The sequence below is a fragment of the Apodemus sylvaticus genome, chromosome 8, assembly GCF_947179515.1.
Source record: "Apodemus sylvaticus chromosome 8, mApoSyl1.1, whole genome shotgun sequence".
NCBI classification, from domain to species: domain Eukaryota; kingdom Metazoa; phylum Chordata; class Mammalia; order Rodentia; family Muridae; genus Apodemus; species Apodemus sylvaticus.
This window is the reverse complement of record NC_067479.1, coordinates 95,877,121-95,902,911: the sequence shown is the minus strand read 5'-3', so window position 1 is coordinate 95,902,911 and position 25,791 is coordinate 95,877,121. Positions and strand designations below refer to the sequence as shown.

Genomic DNA, 25,791 nt, shown 5'->3' with positions numbered 1-25,791 from the left:
ACAAAACACCTACTTCAAGTCTGCTTCTTAGTGTTCCCAAAAAAGACAAGAGTCCACTCTGTCCTGGTCTCTGCTCAGCCTCTTACAAAGCACACCAATGCATGCTGTCAGCAATGTTCCTGTTCTGTGAGAAAGAACACAGCTAGGCCTTTCTCATCCTCACTGAGCATTTCTCTCGGGCTCTCCTAAAGGGCTGGTGTTTCTAAAGGCTCTGTCCTTGGTTGTTTTACTTTCTCTAACTACCGCATGCTAAACTACACTTACAGAGTCCATTATACTTTAAGGTCAAGAACTGCTCAATTTCTCAAGCATAGGTGTATTTCTTCTGAGGTATGAAAGGACAGCACTCCCTCCAGGATGCATCCACTTCTGTTCACTACTGCCTGTATCAGAGTCTGAGTGCAAAACATCTGCCATCTAGACCACCTCACCTCCTTTAGTCCTGGGGTTTCAACCAAGTTTTCTTTTCCATTTTCTATACATCAACCATATACTGACAGTTCAAGAAAACAAGATTAACCAAATCGTTGTCTTCCCTCAACCCTCCACAAAAGTGAACACTCTTTAATAGCCTCTCACTGCCCTGAAAACATAAAATTCAAAATCCTTAGTAATGCCACAGTACTATCTATACTCCAGCAGAGTAGGATCACGCCTAACTCTTTGAAGCCCATCTCTCACTATTCCACCGTTTAGTCTACACACCAGCTGCATATCTGAAGCATCTCTTTACTTTCTTCTCCAGCACTCAACATTAAGTACCAAATCTTCCCGAGTAATACTATCTTTGACCTCATAACTAGGTTAAGTATACTTAACTCCAACCAAAACAATGGCTCCCTCACCAACAAGAATATCCATTACTCTCTGTTAAATATATTGATTTGTGCTATTGTTTCTCTCTCTTCAGAGATTCCAAGGTATGAAAGAAGAGACCAAGTTCCTCGTGTTCAACATCGTGTGCCAGGGGCAAATACAATGCCAGCAAGTTAAGGCTAACAGCTCTGCACTCTGGGAAGTCAGCACTGACTGCGTATACCGCAACAACTTTCTTCACATACACAACTAGACTTCCTTAATAGTGCAATATCTCTATTCAAGCTGAGGAACGCATACAGGTGAGGTCCGGTTAGCAACTGTCCATCAAAGGTTTCCACACCACACATGCCACTAGAAAAATTGCAGCCCCTCTTTCCTACGAGTGGCACCTAGTGATTGAACAACGGGGTCATCAGAGTGGTGGACACAAGACCGGTTAGGAGTGACTGGCGTCCCATGGTCCTCACACTGAAACAAGGACAAAGATTTTTATTTTCCCACGTACCAAACGAGGTGACGCTGCCTTTGTGCGGTCCCGCCCGCCCCGAGACGCAGGCTGGCGAGGACGGTGGGGCCCTGAACTGTACGGGAACGTCCTTGGGGTCGAGAACGTGCCTCTGCCTGCCGGGGAAGCGGGAGTCCGAGGCAGTCGGCGCAGAAGTTCCAGCGGCTCCCCAGCGGGGCCGCTTCGTGCAGGGCTCACAGCCGGGGCCCGCACTCATGCTGGGACCCGCAGCACACAGTCCCCGGGCCGGCCCGGGCGGAGAGCCTCATTCACTAACCCTGACAGGGACGGACTGCGCCTCCTTCTCGGCGCCCCCCGCACCATTCCCTCTCTGCAGCAGCCGGCTCTTGAGTCTGCTGCTCCTCGGGCCTCCGAGCCAGACCCTCCCTGCGCAGCCGCTTGCCTCCGCTCGGCCGCAGGGAGCCCACCTGCCCCGGACGCGCCGCTTCCACTATGGCTCAGGCTGCGACTCCGACTCACTTTCCCACCACCGGAAAGCAGCCGTCTCGCGCTTCCGACTTCCGGGCCGCACACAGCCGCAAAGCGGAAGTGCGATGCTTAACGGGAGCCGGCGCCCGGAAGGTCAGCGTGTGAAGGTGGCAGTAGCAACGCGGGTCTTCCCGCTGTTGCTGTCCGGGCCACGGCCGAGCAGACGACCCCGGCCTGAGGTGGTGGTGGTGGGAAGCCCACCGCCGTTTGCTGCGCCCTCATGGAGGGTGGCGGAGGAAGTGGCAACAAATCCACCGGCGGGTTAGCTGGCTTCTTCGGAGCGGGAGGAGCGGGTTACTCGAACGCTGATTTGGCCGGCGTCCCGCGTGAGTATCGAGTCTAGCTTGCTCCCCTTTCTGACTGCTTCCTGGGACAACTAGCAATATATAGTTCCCTGTCCCCTTTCCTGCTCGCGTTTACAAGGTTCACCGCCAGTGATCAGGTTTCAAGACTGAACGAATTTGGAAGATCGTAGATCCCCGGGAAGCTCTTTCATTGACCTAGTTTCGAGAGGAAACACAAAATGTCCTCCTTTAGCACCCCGTCCCTTTTTTTCTCGTCACATGCTTTTCTGTATGCTTGACCCTGTTAGGAGACCCTAGTTCTAGAAATAAACATTCCAAATAACAAGCGCGCAATTAATTTTTTCCCACGGCTTTTAAATATTTCTAAATCGATTAGGCGAAAACATTTTTTGTTCTTTTTATTTATTTTCTGAGACAATTCAGGAAATCGGAAGGATCTGGGAAGCGAGCGAAAACTTTTAAGAGACTTATAAACAAGGGGAAAAAAAAGACAAATTTTGAGAGCGATATAAGCAAATTCACAGATACAGAGACATAACACCCCTGCCTGTTGGCCCGTCTCAATCACCTAAATATATATATTTCAGCTTTTAATGTTTTGTAATTATGGATATTCAGCTGGATAAGTAGAACTTGGGAGTTGATGGTGAATAGCCCTTACTAAAGCGTTTCTTCTTGATAATCCTCGCACTATTTCTCTAAAACCTTTATACTTAAAAACATACAGAAAGCCATTTGATGACCCTAATGTCTGCTGTCAAAACTGAGTCCAGAACAGTTGATGTGTATCTTAGGATTTCTCAGTTACATAAAATGAAGGGCACTAACTTAAGGTGGCAAGGTAATTAATGATTTTTGGGGTACACATACTACTGAAGAGCGTAGCATTAGGACACTGGAGTTAGTGATGTCATGACAAATAAAATAGGACCCTGAGGTGGTGGTGGTTATGGAAGATGAAGGCTGTTTGAGAACAGATCAGAGAAAACAGCTTGGGGGTTGAAGTTAGAGCTGTGACCTGAATTTAGCAACAAGTGTTTGGAGAGACAGAACAAACTTGACATGTTTCTTGAACACCTATTGAGTCAGTTTGTCTTTAGAGTTGCAAAGGAGTGAACTGATACAAGATTGATTATAAGAGCAGAGAGTGTAAGCCTGTAATCCCAGCACTCAGGGAGGCAGAGGCAGGCGGATTTCTGAGTTTCAGGACAGCCAGGGCTACACAGAGAAACCCTGTCTCCAAAAAACCAAATCCAAACAAACAAACAAAAAACAGAGAGAGAGGCGGGAAACAGCAACAAATGCAAGTTTTTATACACAAGGGAACGGGGATTGGATTTGATCTAATTGTAGATGGAAGCCATTGGGGCGGATTTCCTAATTTCTACAGAGAAAGTAAAAAACGTTGGTATGAGATGGGATGCTTGTGTAACAATTGGAAATCTGAAATAACAGGACTTAAAATTGATGGATAGTCATGCTTAGTGCGTACATCTATGAACAATCCACAAGATACAGAAGAACCCAAATAGTAGATTTAAAATCCATGATTATTAATTTTCCTTGCTAGATTATGTTGTTTTGTTTTCAGTATTGGTAGATTTAAAGTTAACCTGAAGGTTTGCATTTTCTACTCCATTAAGTTTCATCCCTAGGTGAAAACAAGGATTCTCCTTGCCATAATAAAGAGAGTCTGTTAGTAAGATTGTTAAAAATGGGATGTGGACGAACTGCTTTGATAGACTTTCTATAACCAAAAACCTAGCCCAACCACTCTTTTCCCTGAGAGACTGATTATACTTGATTGTCATGCTAGTTATGGAAACTGCTTTTGTATACGTTCATACAAACATGGAGAAGAAATGGGTGTGGGCACTTTCTGCTAAGCCTGGGTCCTATGTCGGATCCCTAGAGCCAAACTGGTACATAGAAGGGACTCTAGTGGGACCTCCGAGTGCACACTAGTGCACACAGAGACAAACTCAAGTAAATGGATAAATGTAAAAAAATTAAACATAAACCAAAACAGTACTAACTAACCTAAGCTAATTTTCTAGGAGTTTCATGATTTGATATTAGTGCCAATATCTTATGAAAATGTAGGGCATTGGAGCAAGGCCTAAGTCCTACAGAAAATTTACATTCATTGAGTTTCATGATGTGTAACAGTTAGCTGAGTCGGTCCTGTATGAAATACTTGGATGGATTTTGTTTTGATGTGATGTTCTGTTTTCTCTCTAGTGACTGGTATGAATCCCCTATCTCCTTATTTAAATGTGGATCCTCGATATCTTGTTCAGGTAAAATAAAGTCTTTACTAGTTCTGCTTGGTGCCTTACTCTGCCCCAAGGTTCAAGTGCTTAGAACTGACTTGAGCTGTGAAGTGCTCCTAGAGGAACTAATCTGATTTCTCTGTAACAAGACCTGGCTGATCTAGACTCTATAGACCAGGCTGGCCTCAGAATTCACAGGGATCCACCTGCCTCTGCCTCCCAAGGGCTGGGATTAAAGGTGTGCACCTCCACAACTTCTTCAGCCTATTAAATGACATCCACAGAATAGCTAATGTCATACTTAACAATAAGAGACTGAGTCATGATTCCTCAAGATCAGGAGCAATATGGATGTTTCTATTCTCTCTACTTCTCTGGATTCCTGGCAGCATAGCTAAAAATAAAAATAAATGAGATGGAATTTGCTCAAGCTTGGTGGTGCATACCTTTAAGTCCAGTGCTTGGGAGGCAGCCAGGGCACTGAGTTTGAGGCTACATAAATACATAAAAGGGGGGGGGGGGGCCCGACTCAGTTACTAGCACTGGGGAGTGGATCTCTGAGGTGGGGACCAGCTCATGTCTACAGAGTGAGTTTCAGGGCAGCCAGGGCTATTGAGAGAAATCCTCTCTGGGGAAAAAAGAATCTTAACTACAAAATTTTGAATAAAAGCAAGCAAACACTTTTAAATTAATAAATGAATTTAGCAGAGTTGTAGAATGTAAGATCTATAGGCATAAATCAGTCTTATTTCTTACAATAGCAGTGAGCACTCTAGAAATATGATTAGAGAAATAGTTTTATTACGGTTAGCATAAAGACACTCCAGAGCTACATATAAAGACCCTGTCTCAAAAAAAAAAAAAAAAAACAAGAAAAGAATTAAATAATGGAAAGACATTACATCATCTTAAAAATTTTAGCATTGATAAACTGACAACAGCCTCCAAACTGACCTACAGATTCAGTGCAATTCCTATCAAAATCCTAAGGGTATTGGGAGGGGGAGTTGAAATTGGTAATTAGATCCCAAAATCTATATGTTAATGTAAAACACTTTGACCTGATACTTGTGAAAATAATGAATGAGATGATTTATCAGCCTAAAACCTTACTGATGTCGAGTTACTAAGGCATGTGTGGGTCAGTATAATAGAACTGAGACTAGAAGTAAACCCTCACTTCAGTTGCTGTCAGCTTTTCAGTGAGGGTACCAAGGCAGTGAAGGCAGGGACATCTGCATTTTCTGATATGATATGGACAACTAGAATGAATATGCAAAAGAGTTAAGTTGGACCTCAACTTCACACCATATGCAGTGTTAGCCCCTTAGTCATAGCTACCAGTGGTTGTGACTAAATTAAAAAATGTGCCTTTGATATGCCACTTAAAGTACAAGTAATAAAAGGGAAAAGTGACAGTTGAATTTGGTCGAAATTTAGTTTTTTCTGTATGTACTTGAGACAATTTCAAGAAAGACAAGAGGGCTAGGCATAGTAAATGCCTTAAATCTCAGCATGTAGTAAGCGGAGGCAGGTGTATGTCTGTTGAGTTCCAGGACAGCCAGAACTATGTGGAGAGACCCTGTATCAAAAACAAACAAAAGAGAAAAAGGCAATAGGACAGCCTGAAAGCTGTGGAAAATATTTCTGAAACATCTGATAGATGACTTGAAATTTTTACATTTAAGAGAAAAAAATCAGTTATAAAATTGCATTGGATCTGAATAGATATATCTTCATGAAGCAGTACAATCACATTCAATTAAATATAGTCATAGATGATGTGTCACTTCTCATATACCAACATACAGGAAGAAGATTGGGAAGCTAGTCATCAAGCTAATAGCAGTGTCAAGTGATGACATAGGTGCTAAAACCAGGCATGGTGGTACGCTTGTAATCCCAGCACTCAGAAAGTGGAGGCAGAAAGATCGACTCCATAGTAATTCTAAAAATGATGATCCTGAGATTTCCTTTGGGGAGGATGGCTGGGTTTCTTATTCCTCCCCGCTCCTTTCCACCACAGCCCCCCACCCAACCCCAGATGGGTCCTGCTGTGTAGCTCTGGCTGCCCTTTCACTCACTGTAGATCAAGTTGAGATTCTCCTGCTTCTGCCCTCCAAATGCTGTGATTAGAGGTGTGTGCCACTACTTTTTCCTGAGCCTTAGATTCTTGAGAATTGCCCTCTTAGGGAAAAAAAAAAGCTAGAACTGGTTTGGAAAGCTTGGCATTTTCTAATAATATGAAAAACAGTTGTGATCTGGCAGTTTTATTACTCTTAGATACAAACCCACTGGAAGATTATAGACATCTTAAATAGTACTCATTTTGATATGAGGCATTATTTGTAGTTTCTCTTTAGTTTCACTCTTATGCTCACCTTGGGATGGTTTGTTAAATTTACCTTAAGTAACAGTTTTCCTGTTACAAATCCCAGGAATGCTGGGCGGTGGTGGCACACGCCTGTAATCCCAGCACTCAGAGAGGCAGAGGCAGGCGGATTTCTGAGGACAGCCTGGTCTACAGAGTGAGTTCCAGGACAGCCAGGGCTACACAGAGAAACCCTGTCTCGAAAAACACAACAACAACAACAACAATCCCAGGAATAACTAATGTAAAAACAAAATCTAGTTGTTTTCAACATACATATTGTTGTCATCTTGAAATTATTAAAGATTTCACATATTCACAGCCTGGTAACTATCTCAGATACAAATGATACCTCATCCCTGTTTCATTTCTCTTCTATGGTTGAAACACTGGTGCTTACTGGTGTTTTAGTCTTAGCCCATTGTGTCCTAGGGCCTCAGCAGTACACGCTTACAGGCATCTCCCCTGCATGCAGTGTTTTGGCATATTTGTCACCTTGATTGTTTATGAGTTGCTGTACACTAGTCTCCAACCTTGCAGTGTTTACAATTGTTGATCCTGCAGAAGTGTGAGCTGGTGCTCTTGCTTGTCCTTTTTATTTCCAATTTTTAATAGTTGTCTATTTCTGAATTTAATTTTACCTTTTCTGGTCAAATAAAACATTTCTAAAAACAAGAAGTTGAGAATAAGTTAATATTAATTCATTACTTAAAAACTCAGGAAGCATCTCTGATATACAAAATACCAAATAGAATTTTTTTTATTGTCTACCAGACCATTTTTTTTTTGCAGTGTGAATATGGGGTAGCATGAATGAAAATGGCCCACTGGCCTCAATGTTAAACAGTGTGATCTTGTAGAGGGAAATGTGTTGCCAGGGGTGGGCTTTGAGTTCTCAAATGCTCAAACCAGGCCTAGTTACTTTGCTCCTGCTGCCTGCTGATCCAAATGTAGAACTCTTAGCTACTACTACCTCTCTGGGGCCATGCCTGCCATGCTTCCATTGTGATGATAGTGGACAAACCTCTGAACTGTAGCCCAGCCCCAATAAGAGTTGCCATGTCATGGTGTCTCTTCACAGCAATAGAAACCCTAAGATATTAGATGGTTCCAGGAACTGGGGTATTGCTGTGATAGGCCTGACCATGTTTTTCTTTGGAGGAATGTGGACTTTGGGACAGAAAAGCAGTGCAATGCTTTAAGTTTGGCTTAATGGGCCATACTATTTGGAGCATGAAAGACAGTAGTGCTGGGGGTGATATGAACTGTGGGGGTCCAGCTCAAGAGGTTTCAGAGGAGGAAATACTAATATGTGTTCTAAAGACTATTATTATTATGATATTTTGGCAAAGAATGTAGTTACTTTCTGCCCTTGTCCAAAACATCTGCCTGAGTTAAGTTATGGACTGACATCTTTGCCAGAGGAAATTTCAAGACAGCCTAGCAGTGACTGTGTTACTTGGTTATTAGTGACTAAACTTATGTAGATCTATAATGAAAGGGAGCAAGGAAAGTTACAAATTGTACAATTTGATGAGAAAAGGGGCACCAGGAAGTAGAATGGAACTTAAGTCCTGGGTTCCTGGAGATAAGCAGATTAAAGAAAAGCCTGATGTTAAATAGAACAAAGGGAGTGGTGACCTCAGGGGAGGACCCCACCCAGCTAAGCTTCTAACCTGTAAAAAGGAATTAAGGAAGTTTACAGCCAGTGAAAGTACATGCTATTAATCCCTGCACTCTGGAGACAGATGCAGGCAGTTCAAGGCCAGCCTGGTCTATAGAGAAAATTTGAGGACAGATAGATTTAGGAAAGGAAACCATCGAAAACAGAAAGCTGGTGAAGATGTAATTGAACAAGGGGCCATGTACCAGCCTCAGCAAGCAGCAGAACTTGGCAGCTTTGGCCTTGAGGTTCTGGCTCAAGTGATAGAAGAGAGGAGCTATGGAATCTCCCTATGTGACTAAGGAAAGCCTCTGAGGCCAGGCATGTGTGGGGTGTTTGCATGGAGGCCAGAAGGGCTTTGGGGTCTCAAGTGCTCAAAGCAGGCATAGTGTGACTTTCTCTTTGTGCTGCCTGCTAATGCAGATGTAACTTTGAGTTACTTCTCCAGCACCGTATCCGCCTGTGTGCTGCCATGCTTATAAAAGAAGGCATTTAATTGGGGAATTTCCTACAGATTCAGAGGATTAGTTTAGCATCGTGGCAGAAAGCAGGAAGGATGGCATTAGAGAAGTAGCTGAGAGTTTCACATCCTGACCCACAAGACAGCATATACAGAGAAAGACATTGGGCTTGGTGTGAGCTTTTTGAAACCTCAAAGCCCATTCTAGCTACACACCTCTTCCAACAAGGATATACTTTGTAATCCTTCCAAACAGTTCAACTAGGGACTAAGCATGCAAATATATGTGAGTTTATGGGGACCACTTTTGTTGAAATCACTACAAGAAGCTTGGCAGAAATGAAATTATTCTTTATAAAAGTGTATTGGTTTCATCATTTGCTTTTATAAACTTTTCTTAAGATTTATTTATTTTATGTATATGAGTACACTGTAGCTGTACTGATGATTATGAGCCATCATGTGGTTGCTGGGAATTAGAATTCAGGACCTCTGCTCCCTCTGGGAGGTCTGGCTCGCTCCGGCCTAAAGATTTATTTATTATATATAATTATACTGTAGCTGTCTTCAGACGTGCCAGAAGAGGGCATCAGATCTCTTTATGGATGGTTGTGAGCCACCATGTGGCTGGGATTTGAACTCAGGACCTTCAAAAGAGCAGTCAGTGCTCTTTAACTGCTGAGTCATCTGTAGAGCCCATCTGTACAGCCCAACTGTAGAGTTTTTAAAAATTACTTGTTTAGGGACTGTGGAGATAGCTCAGCAGTTAGAGAACCAACTGCTCCCAGCTCCCACATGGTATCTTTCAGTCATTCCTAACTCCAATTTTAGGGGGATACAATACTATCTTCTGAGGTCCTTGAACACAAAGGCATGCATATACTTCACATACATACAAATATACACACACACACACACATATACATATATACATACAGAAAAATATGCATAAATAAGTCTTAAGAGGAAACATTATCTCTTTAAAAGTGGTCATTTTAAAGGGATGGAGGTACATTCTGAATTTGTGTATGCATTTGCTAGAAAGAAGTTCTACAGTTGTCTGAGGTTAATAAAAGAAATATATGCTCCCGTGTAGTTTGTACTTACTAATTGGAATTACTGGTGTGCTGACAAAGTCTCATACTTTTCAGAACTGGAAAAAAAAAAAAACGCAAAAAACTGAAGAGCCCTGTGTTGGTGCACACCTGTAATCTGTCGGGGCGGGACAATTAAGAGTTCAAGGTCATTCCCAGCTACCTAGCAAAAGACAGAAGTTACTAAGGGGATAATTTATACTTGTATGACCTACGTTCTTTATTTGCTTCCAGACTTATAGTCAACTAGTAGTTTTACAGTTTTTAAGTATTTTTTTTCTTTAGAGTCATTGTTTCTAGATACTAGCATTGTATCTTAAAGGTTTTCATTAAAGCAGATTCTATACAGCCTTGTCAGATTTATACTATGAAAGACTAGATGGAATAAATTAGTTGTGAATGAAAACCCCTCTGAAGCCAGGCGGTGGTGGCACACGCCTTTAACCTCAGCACTCTGGGAGGCAGAGGCAGGCAGATTTCTGAGTTCAAGGCCAGCCTGGTCTACAGAGTGAGTTCCAGGACAGCCAGGGCTATACAGAGAAACCCTGTCTCAAAAAAAGAAAAAAGAAAAAAAAAAAGATTCAAAAACAAAAGCCCTCTGAAGAATTCAGTGTGTTATGCTCATGTCACTTGTATTAGGCTTCTCTAGAGGGATAGAATTTATAGAATGAGTCTGTGTGTGTGTGTGTGTGTGTGTGTGTGTGTGTGTGTGTGTGTGTGTGTGTGTGTGTAAGTGTGTGTAAAGGGGATTTATTGAAAAGGCTTACTGGCTGTGTGTAATCTGCCTATCCAACAATGACTGGCTACCAACAGGAAGTTGGATCTAGTATTTGTTCAATCACTGAGGCTTGATGTCTCAGCGGGTCTTCAATATATGCCAGAATACAGAAAAAGGCTTTAATGCCAATGAAGGAGTGGACTTGCTAGGCAGAGCAAGCTTCCTTATTCCGTGTCCATTATATAGGCTGCCACTAGACGAGTGGCCCAGAATAAGGGGAAATCGTCCCACCTCTAAAGATCCAGATTAAAAGTGGCTCGTCCCACTTGAAATGATTTATAGACCAGTTGACAACCAAGAAGTTGTCACATCAATTTTGATTTATGTGCTGACTGTTATTGCAGACAATTTTACTTTTGCTTGAATTTGATATCTGAGTTTTATTAATTTGATTATTTACTTATTTCAAAACTACTTTGAAAAGTTGACCTGTAATGCAAGCACTTGGGAAACTGAGGCAGTATAATTGTGAGTTCCAGGCCAGCCTAGACTACATAATGAGATACTGTCTCATAACTAAAAGAGAAAAATCAGGGGAAAAAAATTATATCTATCCAACCACTCATCTTGGTTTTCCTTTTTGACCCTTAGGATACTGATGAATTTATTTTGCCAACTGGAGCTAATAAAACCCGAGGCAGATTTGAACTAGCTTTCTTTACCATTGGAGGATGTTGCATGACAGGTAGGTAGTAAGTACACTGTCGCTGTCTGCAGACACACCAGAGGAGGGCATCAGATCCCATTACAGATGGTTGTGAGCCACCATGTGGTTGTGGGCATTAAATGCAGAACCTCTGGAGGAGCAGTCTGTGCTCCTAACTGCTGGGCTATCTCTCCAGCCCCAGTATTTTTATTTTTAATGTCCTTAGATCCAATTCATTGATAGTGCTTCAAGTGGAAAATAGCTAGGATGTTGTTTTCATTTTTAAAACTTGTATTGCATTTCTCATTTTAAAAAAAAGCCAACCAGAATTATTTTTAATATAAAGCTTTTTTTTCTTTAATGAATTGTTATGATTCTCCACCAGGGGCTGCATTCGGGGCAATGAACGGTCTTCGTCTAGGATTGAAGGAAACCCAAAGCATGGCCTGGTCCAAACCAAGAAATGTACAGTAAGTCTAGATGCTTGTACATTACCCACTGCTTTGGAGTTTTGTTTTGTTTTTGGTAATCACCATCTGGTGTTAATAAAATGTTTATAACATCTCACCACCACCACCACCATACACACCTGGTTTTTAGTTTTAAAGCATAAGGAACAAAGTTACTGTGGAGTAGATTTTGAATTAATGTCCTCATTTAACTGGCAGTACCCCAACCTGATTTCTTGGTCTATTTGTGTTCTGTTCTCCAAATTTATATGGCATACTTTTTAAATTGTTGAGTTACTAATAGGGACTTTTAATTGTTCTTGGGCCCCTAGGACTCAAGATTTATTAGCTTCTTGCTGACATGCTTCAATTAAATGGGGAGGGACAGAAATTCTTAAATGGAATTTCTACAACTCCAAGATCATTATTGTGTATGTATGTGCATGTGTGCAGATGTCCACATGGGCGGGTGCATGTGAAGGCCAGAGGTGTCCTTTCTCAGGAGCTCTCCCACTTACCCCATGAGCCAGCCATCTGCTCAGACTGATACTTAAGCATTCTTAATCTCTGAATTGTGAATGTATTGTTCTGCCAGAAGGTGGCAGCAGACATGCTGGAATTGGCCTTAGGATACCTTAAAGGCTTGCCAGTTTTTTCTGTTCCTATTACTTCATGAACTCCTTTATTGACAATTCAAATTTTGTAATATGAGAAGCCAAAGTACTGTAATAAATACCTGTGAACCCCAAATCTTCTACAACAACCATCAGTATTGGCCAGTTACCCAGTTTCTTCTCTGGTATCATTTTGAAACAAATCCCCAACCGATATTAATAATGAATTTACAAGTGGGAAGTATCGCAACAAAATACTATACTTCATTTTGAAAGCAAACAGCAACATAATCTTTATTGTCTTCCTATATTGGAAAGGGAAAAAAGGTAGAATTTATAGCCAAGCATATTATGTATAGCTTTATAATTGTAGTTAGTGGCTTAATATGTTGTGATCTTAAGTAAGCTTTCTCTGCTTTGTGCCTTGCAGTTGTGGACAGGTGATTAAAAAGTGAGACGTAGATAAAGGCTCACAAATGGTAGTGTGCTGCCAGGCCGTGCCCAGAGAGTTTACCGAGTTCTCAGTGTTATCCAGTAGTAGTCAGCCATCCCAGACACATTCCTGTGATGGTGTTACACTGCTGGGAGAGTAATGTGTGCGCTTCACCTGGTTGCTGTGTCACCGTTCTGGTGGGCTGTGACTCTGGTGTAAGACGGAACTTTGCTTCCTTGAGAGTGTGCTAAGCATTCGCTTTGACTGCTTAGTTCTAGTATGGGAGCAGACAGTGCTTTCTCCGCGTGCTCTAGCAAGGCAGCTCTTCCTTTCTCTTCAGTTCTGCTTTGCATTCTAACACCCATGTCCTTTCCACTGGTCCTACTTAGTATTCTGAAATGTATTCGTTTTCCCAAAGAATGTCAGACCGCTCGCGTCGGCAGTTACTGTGATACTGTTTTAGCACAGATCAGCTCATAAATACATTTCAGGCTGCTGTTTGAAGTCTTTGTGTTTAATCTGTCCTAAAAAAATGTTGTGTCTTTACTATCATAAAATGTTGTGTCTTTACTATCACTTATATAAAGTAACAACCATATTATTAAAATCTGGGGTACCTTGAAGTTCCAAAAAACATTGAGGCGTGAGCCTCTGTGTTTTAAATAGCTACTAGTATGGCATATAAAATTATTAAAGAAACAGTGATCCTAAATACATTTTTTTTCTCATTCTTCCCTGGTAGGATTTTGAATATGGTGACTAGGCAAGGGGCACTTTGGGCTAATACTCTAGGTTCCCTGGGTAAGTATAAATTTTGTTCCATTAATCTTTTGTTTTGAGACAGTGCTTCATGTAGCCCAATTTCACCTCAAGCTTTAGTTATGTAATTGAAGAGAAGCTTGGAACGCTGACCTTCCAAGTTCTGAAATTACAGATGTGCCCTAGAGGACAAACCCAGGGCTCCAGGCGTGGTAGGCAAGCACTCCTCCACTGGGCTGCATCCCCAGCCAGTAGTCATAAAAAAAGAATGTGCAATTTGGTCAACCAAGATTCTGGTTCTAGGCTAAACAACATTTAAATCTACTCAGGTAAGTATTTTAGCTATCATCTGTGAAAAGACTCACAAATGGTCTTGTCTAAACAGTATGTCAAGTAAAATCCTATTTTAAACTAAATAATGTCCAAGTCATGGGGCTATACATGTTAAAAAAGGTTCAAAGTCCTGTAGTGAGACGTGACAGACTGGGTCAGACTTTATGCTTTGTTTTCCTAACAGCCTGTTGATTGGCAAGTTCTTCTGTAGATTTCCAGGACCTAAGTGGCAGGGTTGCAGTAACTCTTTGGTAGATAAGGAAAGCATTCGCAGTTGTAGACAAGGGGTGACTTAATGCTGCTTAGTCAGAACCCGGTGCTTTCATCAGCTCATATGGCTCATGAGGAGTTTGTTCTTTTGATGGCAGTGATGTATAATCTACTTGTAGTGCATATACATTACCAGCTAAGGTTTTCATAATTTTTAGACAAGCTGAATTTAATGGTACTCTTTGTACTTACAGAAGATTGAGTAAGGGACAGACTTGAAAAGACAAAAGGCCACTAGTGTAACTTGTACTGAAATTTAGAAACAGTTCATTTTCATACCAGAAAGCCAAATCCACATTTTTTATTTTGATAAATGATGGCTTTGATATTCTGCTTATGCCTACAACCCTGAAACAACCTATACACACATCATGTTCCTGTTCTTTTGTAATTGTTTATTTACTGAGGAAACTCACTTATTTTTAGCTCTGGAAATCCTGCATTCCAGAAAGCCCTATAGTCTTAGGCTGGAAGCAATAGATGATCACTCCAGTGGTTACCATGTTTCCCATTGTGATATGATGTGGCTGGACACAGTGTTATCTGTGTGATCGTTTTCATAAAAGTGTAGAAGTTCTACAACAGACAAAGGGCAAGGCTGAGCTTGCTGGAATATTGGAAATACAAGTATAGCTATAGTTGATTTTGACTTTTTTGAGCCAAGGTCGCCTTTTAGTTTTGGCTGGCCTGGAACTTGCTGTGTTGACCACACTGGCCTGCAACTCACAGCGATCCATCTGCCTCTTCCTCTAGAGTACTGGGATTAAAGGTGTATACTACCAATGTAGCTATGATTTTTGAAAAATGGCAAGAAAACCTGATAGATATAGGTAAAGTGTATGTAAGGGCTTGGCTAAAGGTTCTGTACAACTAAAGGGTTTTGTAACATGTAAAAGTCAGGCATCATTCTTTTATTGATATTGTGGGGGTGCGGGGTGTTTGGGGGAGAAGGTGATGGGACCTTTCTATGTAGATAAGCACATACCAGGATGGACTGGATCTTGCCACATAAAGTATTTTGATTCTTAACTTGCAGAGAGAGCTGCCTTCCTCTGCCTCACTAGTGCTGGGATTAACGATGTGTGTCACTGTTGCCTATAGTGTTTTTCTATAATAGAAATCTATAGGTATTTTTTTTTAAAGTATATGCAACATAAGAGTCAAGATATTTTTCTTAGACTCTGCAGTAATACTAGTAATAGGATTTCTTCTGCATCTTCATAAACCCTTCTTTGTATAACCAGTCAGTTGAATGCACATGTACCTGTTTTTATGTATCAGTAAATGAAAGTTTTTCTAGCGTTTTGGTTTTGTTTTATTTTTTGTTTTGACTCTTCTGGAACTCACTCTGTAGACCAGGCTGGCCTTTAACTCAGAGATCCATCTACCTTTGTCTCCCTAGTGATAGAACTAAAGGCATGTGCCACCATGGCCTGGCATCGTCCTACTTTTTATGTGACTGTGGTATTCTATATTATGGAAAAATCCCTTATTGGATCCCTGCAGTAATGTAGATGTTCTTGGTGGACATTTGAATTTTCCTGTTAAAGCAGTGCTCCAGGGATGGTTCTGCCTGCCTTTGGGTGTGCTTACCTCAAACCATTAGTGTCCTGACCTTCATCACTGTTCTCTTTCTGCTGTAGCTTTGCTCTATAGTGCTTTTGGTGTTATCATTGAGAAAACACGGGGTGCAGAAGATGACCTCAACACAGTAGCAGCTGGAACCATGACGGGAATGTTGTATAAATGTACAGGTAAGTGACAATGGATGGACAACTGAATGGTTTTAACTGTATTCAGAGGAAAAAATACACATGTGTGCATATGGTTATTAAGGATTCTGTTATTTTCTTGACACCAGCTCCTGGCAGTCTCATACTCTACATTTGCTATCTCATATACGTGAAAGATAATATTTGTCCTTTTGTGACTGACATTCTATTTCATGTTCCATGACGTATTGTGTCATGCTTCAGAATCTCCCCCTCCTCAAAATTGTAAACATTTATTCCATCGTTTGTGAAACTATTCTTCTATCAGAAAGATAATGAAGTGTCTTGTTTGTAAGTCCTCTCATATACAAACCTCAGGGGAATAAAATCACAGGACCTTTTTTTCATAAACAAAGCAAGATAAGCTCTCTTTACCTGCTATACCTTTTGTGACCTAGGCTAAGCAAATCCTAGTCTGACACAAAAGTCTCATCTTTTTTTCCCATAACCACATTGCCTCTAGGATGGAGAAATAAAGGAACTCTTAGAAAAGGGAGAGCCTGAACAATGGACTGAACTTCAAGTATACCATTTGATACCATGTGAAAGATGTGGGCTACAAGTCTGAAACAGTCTTAGATTTGAAACATAGGAAGTTAGAATGAGAAGCTTAAATTTAGGTTAAAAATCATCAAAGATATTTGGGCAAATGATCAGTAGAATTGGGCTGGAGAGATAGCTCAGCAGTTAAAGCTACTTGACTGTTCTTCCAAAGGACCTGGATTTGATTCTCAGCACCTATAAAGTGGCTCACAGCCATCTCTAGCTTTGGTCCCAGAGGATCCCGGCCTCTGCAGGCACTTCGTCCATGTGCATGCAGACATGCAAGCAAACCACTTAGTGTACAGTCCATCAAAAGAATTACCAGAGTTATGCTTGTGAGAGATTGTTAGAAACATGGCTGGAATGTTAATCCCAGCACTCAGGAGGAGGCAGAGGTATGTGGGTCTCTGAGTTTGAGACCTGCCTGGTCTACAGAGCAAGTTCCAGGACAGCCAGAGCTACATAGACCTTATCTCAAAATGAAAACGAAAAGGTAGAAGCATAAAGTCGGTAGTTACGGGATACTAGTAATTATGCTTACATTTATGATAATTGCCTCAAGTATAGTTACCAACTTTACACCTGGTGAAGGCATGTGAGAGGAAAGGCGTATATCAGACACAAATGTATTGGGCTTGTCTGGCGTACATTAAGTTGTGCTGGGTTAGATATTCAATGCTGCATAAAACCAGATGTGCACACATAAAATCCTGGCGCTCTGGTGGTGGAAAATCAAAAGAGGGTCCTTTTTAGCTGTATAGGAAATTTGAGACCAAGCTGGCGGGGAAGAGACACTGTCAAAAAGCAAAACAAATAGAAATCCTGTTTGTAACATAGTAGAAGCATCATAGCATTAGTTGGCTTTGGCTAAGACTTTTTTTAACCAAAAAGTCTTGACAGAAACAATTTCAAGGAAGAAGGGGTTTGTTTGGATTTAATGTTCCAGAGCGCCATGGTGGGCAGGCCTGTAGGAGCATGCCAAGAAACACAGACGAACCACTGGCTCTCCTGACTGCTGCTCTTTTGCCTTTTCTTTTGTCTAGGTCCCAGCCTATGAGATGGCGCCACCTACCTTCAGGATAGGTTTCCCCTTCAGTTAATCCCCTAGAATGCCCTGATAGATAACATGCTCTTCAGTCAAGTTGACAGTAAAAAGGAAGCATCTCAGTGTGTCTTTGAGAGATGCAGTAGTTTGCTGTTCTGGCTTCCTCAGCACTCCTGCCGTTCATTCCCTATGTGTGCAGTCTCTTCCAGGCAAGACAAAACTCAGGGTTTTTTTTTCACTCCCATAGTACTGTTTTGTTTTGTTTCATTTTATATGTCCCAGTGATTCTTAGTCATTTAGGCAAGGTTTCTGCAGACATTGTTTTTTATACAGCAGAATGAGGGATGTAGTGCGGTGCTGTTCTTTGGACAGTTGTAGCAAGGGACCCTTAGCCAGAGTAGACAAAGCAGATTGACTTGCTTGTCTCAGAGGAACATATGGCAGGGAATAAGAGACCAAGACAGCAGAACAGAAAGGGGACAAGGGAGAAGGATTTAGTATTTGTCCTAGATGACAAAGGGCTACCTCTGGATAGAGAGGAGACAGACCCTGCCCATAGGCTAATGGCAATTTATAAAGGTAAAAGGGGAAACCCTGCGTTAGAATGAGGTGTTTAATCTTAATTGGCCATGTTACTTAGGTGAGCCAAAAGTGCCTTCTGATTGCTGCACTTCAAGACTTTGATAGCTGGACCTTGGTAGGCAGCCTCCAGAGGAGGAAGTGGCCAAATAAGGGACTAGACCTAGGTAGCTAGCTTTAGGAATGTAATCTAATGGTGTTTAGCAGGGCAGGGGGAATAGGGGAAAGGCAAGGCCTGACAGAGCCATGCTCACCATATTGGAGCTGGTGAGAGTCCTCTCAGGTTTTATAAATCCTAATTTAATATCTGGTATGGACTGCTTTGGAGAAAGATGGACATTTAACTCTGCAAGTTTTAATAGGCTGTTTTAAGCTTATGATTAAATGGGAACACCATTTAAAAGATAAGACTTAACCAGAAGTCCAGTTTGTCCCCAGCCTTCCTTCCCATCAGGCTCTCTGTTGTACATGGTCTGACCTGTCGTACAAAGAGTACACCATTCTTTCTAGGGCTTCTACCTCACTTACGGGTTTTTATTTATGATGTTCACTTTGCTTAAAATGTTCTTTCCAAATATGATTTTTACAAATTCTCATCTATTAGTCTTGTTTATATATGGCTTTCTTGGTAATCTCCCTTAAACACTGTAGCAATAAGGTTCTATGCTACAAAATAAATTACTGAAAGCCAGATTACTTAAGTGTAAAATCTGCATACTAAAAATGGTAATAACTATTGCCAAAGAGACCTTTGAAGACTCTGTATCATCATCTACCCTATTTTTAATTATGTTAAAATAATTTAGTGCTGCATGTAAGTATGTGCACATGGATAGTTTTAAGCCGGGCTGTGGTGGCGCACGCCTGTAATTCTAGCACTTGGGAGGCAGAGGCAGGCGGGTTTCTGAGTTTAAGGCCAGCCTGATCTACAGAGTGAGTTCCCAGACAGCCAGGGCTATACAGAGAAACCCTGTCTCGAAAAACCAAAAAAAAAAAAAAAGTTTTAGTTGTTATTGGTTTGATTTAGTTTTGAAGCAACATCTCATTCATGGATCAGGCTGGCTTCAAACTTGTAAAGAATCCCCACAACCCCTTCCCGACTGTCAAAACAGTGTCTGTGTCTCATTTTGATTTTCCCTAGTTGGTGCTAAGATTGAGAAACTTCTGATGTTTATTGCTATTGTAATTTCCCTGAAGCCCTTTCTCCTTTCCTACTGGGTGTGCCTTCAATTACTTTTTTGAAACATTTCCAACATTATGACAATTAGCCTTTTACCTATTACGTATTGTCTTAGTCAGGGTTTCTATTCCTGCACAAACTTCATGACCAAGAAGCAAGTTGGAAAGGATTTATTCAGCTTACACTTCCACACTGCTGTTCATCACCAAAGGAAGTCAGGACTGAACTCAAGCAAGCCAGGAAGCAGGAGCTGATGCAGAGGCCATGGGGAGGGAGGGGGGGGGGGCCTTGCTTCCCCTGGCTTGCTCAGCCTGCTCTCTTATAGAACACAAGACTACCAACCCAGGGATGGCACCTCCCACAAGGGACTCCCCCCCCCCCCCATCACTAATTGAGAAAATGCCTTACAGCTGGATCTCATGGAGGCATTTCCTCACCTGAAGCTCCTCCATTCTCTGTGATAACTCTAGCCTGTGTTAAGTTAACACAAAACCAGCCAGTACACATATGACATGAAATTTTACCTAACTTTAAGCTGGGCTTGTGACACCAACTGTAACCCATTTCTTTTCAACTATTATCTACCTCAGGATACTGAGATGGGGGAGATTACAAGTTCAAGGCCAGCCTGAACAATTTCTTTTATTGAGAACCCTCCTTCAAAAAGTAAAGATAGGATCAGGGAATTGTTCATGGGTAAAATGCTTGCCTGTCATTTATGAAATTCTAATTTCAATTTCCAATGCTTTGTGGTGGTGGGGGGGGGGCCTTTTAATGTGATACTTAAAATAGCAGTAATAGAAAAAGTCAAGAGTTCTTTGGGAATATGCATTTGAATTCTTTTGTAGGTCTGACATTCAGTTTTAACATTTGAAAAGAGAACTGATTAACTAATGGTAATCCTGAAGGTACTTGCTAAATCTGAAATGCTAACTTTTTATCCCTTTACTTTTTATACTTTTACTAACTTTATTTTTGAAACTGACATTGTGGAAAGCTAAGGACAATGGAAGGCATTAAGAGAGAAAAGGCAGTATCACCCACTTTTGGCTTCTTGGACCTTATTTCCCAAACATGTTTATTAGCACACTCTAAGATGCTTGCTTGTTGATAGCAAAACTGTAGCTGCTGTTACTCCGTAGATGTCATCACAGTGGGGTGCATATACAGCTCTAACTCACACATAACAGAGACAGGCTGAATTAAAACTCAAATTCCCTTCATCTTTCTTTTTTTGAAACAGGGTGTCATGATGTAGCCAAGGCTGGTCCCCAACTGGCTCTGTATCTAAAGATAGACAAAGTTCCTGGTCTTCTAGCCTCTGCAAACCAGGTTTCTATGCCTTCCATGCTCAGCTTGAATTTTTCCTCTATTCTAGGAGCTCTATAATAGTTTACACACTACACTAAACGTTGCTGAACTCTTTTCTAAATCCTTAAATCTAAAAGTTGAAGTTTTGTTTTGTTCTGTCACAAAAAAGTTTATTTCTGTGGTCAACCTGTTCTCTTGAGTTTTGCTTTAAATCAGAAATTAAGAAAAGGAGCTGGTCTGCTTTTGTTGGAGTGACTTCAGGGTGAAATAATATTGTCATTTTGGCTCAGCATAGTTACCAACTGTTCCACAATTACAGCTGTTCAGTTTCACAATCAGCAATGCTTGTCACTTGACATAGAAGTTTTTTTGTCTTAAAGAAGCAAGTTTGGTACATTTTTAGGTTTAAGGTTACCAGCAAACAGGAACTAGCTCCTGTTTTTAAATACTTAAAGCCTTGAATAGTGGTTCGTGCATATAACCCCAGCACTGGAGACCCCAGGCACTGGTGTAAGGCTGGGCATAAGCCTTACATGCATGAAGTAGATCGAAAGTAAAGGGGCAAGAAATTAGGAGTTAAATAGTTTCAGTTTTACAAGGTCAAAATTTCAGATGTAAATATTGTTGAAAATAACACAATATAGAGCTAGCTAGAGAATGGCTCAGCAGTTAAGAACACTATTGCGAAGGACCCAGGTTCAATTCCTAGCACCTACATCAGATGTACAGCTGCCTATAATTCTAGCTCCAGGGAGACCTTTGAGTTTACCTACACAGATGAGGATGCACATGAGCACACACACACATTTTAAAATAATTTACTTTTTACTTAAAAAAAAAAAACATTCAAACATATCACTGAGATGTATGTTATGTGTATGTGCTATAATTTTACTTTTTTCAGTACTGGTATACATGGACTCTACCACTGCGCAACATCCTTAGCCACTGTACAGTTTTTTGGTGGGAGGGAAATGAAGGTGAGATCTCCTTAGACCAGGCTGGACCCAAACTTGTATGGTCAAGGATGACCCTAAACTGATTTTCCTCAAGTACTGGAAATCCAGTTGCAGGCATGTACCATACAAGTTGTATGTTGAACTGGAACCATGGCTCCATCGATGATGATGATGATGATGATGCGAGGTTAACATTCTGCCAGTTGAACTACAGCCCCAGCCTCCTTTATCACAGTTTTAAAAATAGTTATCAACAGAAGACCTTCCCTAAGCCTGAAAATCAATGTAAATGAACTTTGTTCCTTTAAAGCAGGAGTCATAGCAATGCAGGCAGCTAAAACTTTCTTTTTAAAAATAATCCATTTTAAGTGGTTGTGAAAGTATCTATATAATGGCCTTTGGCCTTCAGAGTCTAAATATTTACTCTCTGGCTCTTTTAAAGGAAGAGTTGCTATTCTCTGTTCTAAATTAATATTTTAATGAATTAGCTCTGCTATTAACCACTTTCTGTGTCAGAAAGAAGGCACTTAAGTGTTCTGACGCTAGTTTTCCCATATTTGGAAAATGTGGTCCTTATTCTGTCCCTTTAGAAGAATTATGTAAATGACAAGATAGAAAGTAAAGCTGAAACACAAATCTTAGTTTGTTTTAATTCATGGAGATCAAACATTGGCTTTATTTACTTTGTTGTTAGCAAGTGTATTTGCTGACCAACTTCCTGTTCTTATCTAAACAGTTGCTCAATTTTAAGAGACTCTAAATCAGGAGGCTCTTAGTTTTTTGTTGGCTTTTTGGTTGGTTGGTTTTGTTTTGTTTGCAGCCAGTTGGTAAAACCTAAAATTAATTAAAAAGTTAAAAATGAGACCTTGGAGGCTGGAGAAGTGGCTCAAGTCTTCCAGGGGACACAGGTTCAATTCCTAGCACCCACATGGCAACTCACAACTGTCTTGAACTCTAGCTTTAGGAGATCCAACACACTCACACACATATGCAGAAGAAACAATTCACATTTAAGACAATAAAAGGTAGAACTTAGGGAGCTGAGTATGGTGGTGTGTGACTTTAGCCCCAGCATTTGGGACGCATAGGCTCTCAGTTGGAGGCCATACTGGTCTACATAGTAAGTTTCCAGTGTCTCATAAAAAGGTGGAAAATTTTAGAACTTGGCTGGTATATCTGATAAAAGACTGCTCTTGAGCTAGGTGTGTGGTTCATACCAGCAGATCTTAAAGTCTTATAGGTGTCATTGAAGTTTTTTAATCCCTAATACATAAAGCTAAAGATTCTCAGGGTAGAGTGTTACTTGAAATCTGAGAAATCGTATGGAATTTCTTGCAAGATGGGCAAACAGAAACCATGTTCTTAGAGCACAGGGTCAGTTTGGCAGAAATGATTTGCAGCAGTTCTTCCAGGACCAGTGGCTGCCAGTCTGTGGGCTGCACCCCAGCACTAAGTGAACATTAGCCTTTTGGGTATACAAAGCCCTGGAGGGAGGTGTGGTTGGGAGACAATTTGAACAAAATTAAAGTAGTTCCTTTCCATCACATGCCCTCTGTCATTTCTCTGCCGACTGTGGCAAGAGTATCTTGTCCTTTGTCTTGATCCCAAGTAGGGTTTAAAGGATTGTATTTTGGGTACCTAATTGAAAGAACCTTCGTTAACACCCAAAGTATAGGTCCAATAACCAAGTTTTATCTTGCAGATGCCTATATTATTCCGTGTGTTTGTTGTTTCCATTTTATGATTTTGTTTTAATTCTTGTCCAGCTCTACAGCATTTTCGTGACTTAATAGTGAGTGGCACAGATTAATTGGATTAGTTTACAAGATAAGTTTATTTTCCAAATTTAATACTGAATGGTTTACGTTCAAGTTCAGTGTTACAGTCCAAATACAGCAGGATGGCAGAAATAGGAAGAAATACTTCCCATTTATTTAAAGATTTTATTACTTATGTGTATAGATGTACATTTTATTTAAAGTATCCCTGCATGTGGGTTTATATACCATGTACATGCCTGAGAAGTTTGTGAGCAACCACCAGGTGGGGGCTGGGAATTGAACCCAGGTCTTCTAAATGAGCCAGTGCTCTTAACTGGTAAGCCATCTTTGCAGTTCCCCATTTGATTTTTTTTTGTCAAGTTTTGTCTGTTTTTGATCCTCTCCCACACATTTAACAATGGCATTTCATAGTGGAAGCAAAATAGGACTTAAGTAGTCTTCAGACACGAGGCTCTGGAGGGGAGTAGCCCTGTATCAGGTGAAGCTATCTGGTAAGATACTTATTGCAAAAATGGCTTAGTTCTGCTGTAATAGAACAAACACTGTTACTGAAATTATACAGAGATGAGACATCAAACTCAGACTCTTTGCTACAGGCTCAGCCCACCTTTCTCTTTTTTCCTAACTCATTCTCTCACTCTCACTCCAAGGTACTTGTGATGCAGGAGTTAGTTCTCCTGTGAAAACCAAACCCAGGGCAGGTACTTTTCCCCAAGGAGCCATCTCCCTGGACCCCTTCCTTACCTTTGTATTTTTGAATTGTGACTCGGACACCTCTATAAGCTCTCTGAGATTTGTGGTGCCTATTTGTGAAGCTGCAAGACATTGCCTCAGCCCCTTAAGTTTCTTTGGGAAACCCCATTCTGGTGGAGATCTTTTCTTTCTCTACTATTTAAAAGCAAGCAATTATTATCAAATTATTGAGCCATTTCCTATTTTAAGAAACTTGGGTCACTTCCTCTTAACTTGGGGGTTAATTTCAAACAACATTTCAGATTAAATGCTCATTGGTAATCTTTTTCCTCACAAAAACTTTAGTGTACAAATAGCTCAAAGTCTAATCCTGAATTCTTTCTCAACTAGTCTGTTAATGCTCTGTGTTGTGATTGTTTGAGACATAACAGTTTTGGGAGGGGAGGGAATGCTGGTGGCCCCATCAGTACTGACTCAAATTTGAAGGACCTGTCTACACAGCCTGAATGCTGACAGTGCTGTTTCCACATAGGATGGTCACTTTGTTTACACTCTTCAGTCCATTGACAGTGCTGGTGCCGTTCTGAACCCTCTGACAAGCATGGAAGGACTGATCTGTTTGAACAGTGATGATATTTTAATCAGAATTGCTGTGGTTACAAGTTGGACTGGGGTTAGCTGCCTCATCAGTCTTGAGAATTGGGAAATTACTTCCTGAATAATGGTTTAAAACTTTACTGTTGCTTAGGGTAGATTATTAAAGAGGAGCTTTCTGTAAGATACCTATACTTTGCAGCACTTTTATCCCAGATTTATTACATTTTTCTGCCTTTAATGCTAGGTCATGAGATGTAGACGGTTGTTCATTTGCTCTCCTTTTCCCCCAGGTGGTCTTCGAGGGATAGCACGCGGTGGCCTGGCAGGACTGACACTCACCAGTCTCTATGCACTGTATAACAACTGGGAACACATGAAAGGTTCCCTGCTCCAACAGTCACTCTGAAGATTTTTGCCACCTCAGGAATGGGGGACACTTCATAGTCGTCCAGATCAATTAATAAGTCAGTCTGGAGTTGCTTTCTCTCTTGTACCTACAATTGCTTTGAACAATTGGAGAGTCTGATTTGCTGTGACAAAGATCATGGATGGTTAGCCTGGACTGCACTGCTTGCCCTCAGTGAGTGGGAGCCAAACCCTTGGTAGCTCACTGAGTATGTGTTCTCTTCTCTTTTGGACATGATGATCTTGCACCCCCTACCCCCAAACTGGAAAACCACTTACTCTCCAAATTCAGGCCGTACTTTTATTACCATGTTAAATCATTTAAAAATCTAAAACCTAATGTTGCCCTGTTTTCCAAATAAAGGGTGAAAATAGAACCAAAGTCATAATTCCAACATGAAACATAGTATCTCCATTTAATAACAACTGGGTGGATAGGGAGATGGCTTACCTGGTAAACCACTTGCTGTGCAGTGTGAAGACTGAGTTTGGATCCCTAACACCTACATACATGCCCAACAAGTGTGACAGACAGCCCATCTATGATCCCAGTGCTCAGCAGGCAGAGATTGTTATCCTTGGAGCAAGCTGGCTAGCTCTAGGTCAAGTGAGAGACTGCTTACACTAGGTAAGGTGAAGAATGCTTGGTAAGGTAAAGGGTATGC

The 25,791-nt window shown here is 41.1% G+C and overlaps 2 protein-coding genes and 1 non-coding gene across 7 annotated transcripts in view; 2 read left to right on the top strand and 1 right to left on the bottom strand.

Moving 5' to 3' along the window:
• Positions 1-1,821, bottom strand: part of Parg (poly(ADP-ribose) glycohydrolase) — a 105,472-nt gene extending 103,651 nt beyond the window's left edge. For 2 of the 5 annotated variants that reach the window (XM_052190119.1, XM_052190123.1), the window contains exon 1: positions 1,325-1,550. In XM_052190119.1, coding sequence (XP_052046079.1) covers positions 1,325-1,541 — 217 coding nt within the window. In that variant the 5' untranslated portion in view covers positions 1,542-1,550. Of the gene's footprint in view, positions 1-1,324; positions 1,551-1,601; positions 1,695-1,752 lie in introns of those variants that run through there. The other 3 variants (XM_052190121.1, XM_052190120.1, XM_052190122.1) reach the window with 3 other exon arrangements.
• A 68-nt stretch (positions 1,822-1,889) lies between these two features.
• Positions 1,890-25,528, top strand: LOC127690600 (mitochondrial import inner membrane translocase subunit Tim23). The gene is made up of 7 exons (XM_052190132.1): positions 1,890-2,139; positions 4,360-4,418; positions 11,349-11,442; positions 11,789-11,873; positions 13,642-13,700; positions 15,905-16,015; positions 25,012-25,528. The coding sequence occupies exons 1-7, from the start codon at positions 2,034-2,036 to the stop codon at positions 25,125-25,127; spliced, it is 630 nt and encodes a 209-aa protein (XP_052046092.1). The 5' UTR covers positions 1,890-2,033; the 3' UTR covers positions 25,128-25,528.
• Positions 12,997-13,193, top strand: LOC127691728 (small nucleolar RNA SNORA74). Its single transcript, XR_007979326.1, has one exon. It is a non-coding gene; the product is annotated as a small nucleolar RNA SNORA74 (small nucleolar RNA).
• Positions 25,529-25,791: the final 263 nt, after the last annotated feature.

Bases quoted from the DNA above. Each gene is read 5' to 3' on its own strand.
- LOC127690600 (XM_052190132.1), top strand. From the start codon at position 2,034: ATGGAGGGTGGCGGAGGAAGTGGCAACAAATCCACCGGCGGGTTAGCT. The intron at 11,443-11,788 runs GTAGGTAGTAAG...ATTCTCCACCAG, and splicing joins TGGAGGATGTTGCATGACAG to GGGCTGCATTCGGGGCAATG. The intron at 13,701-15,904 runs GTAAGTATAAAT...TTTCTGCTGTAG, and splicing joins TAATACTCTAGGTTCCCTGG to CTTTGCTCTATAGTGCTTTT.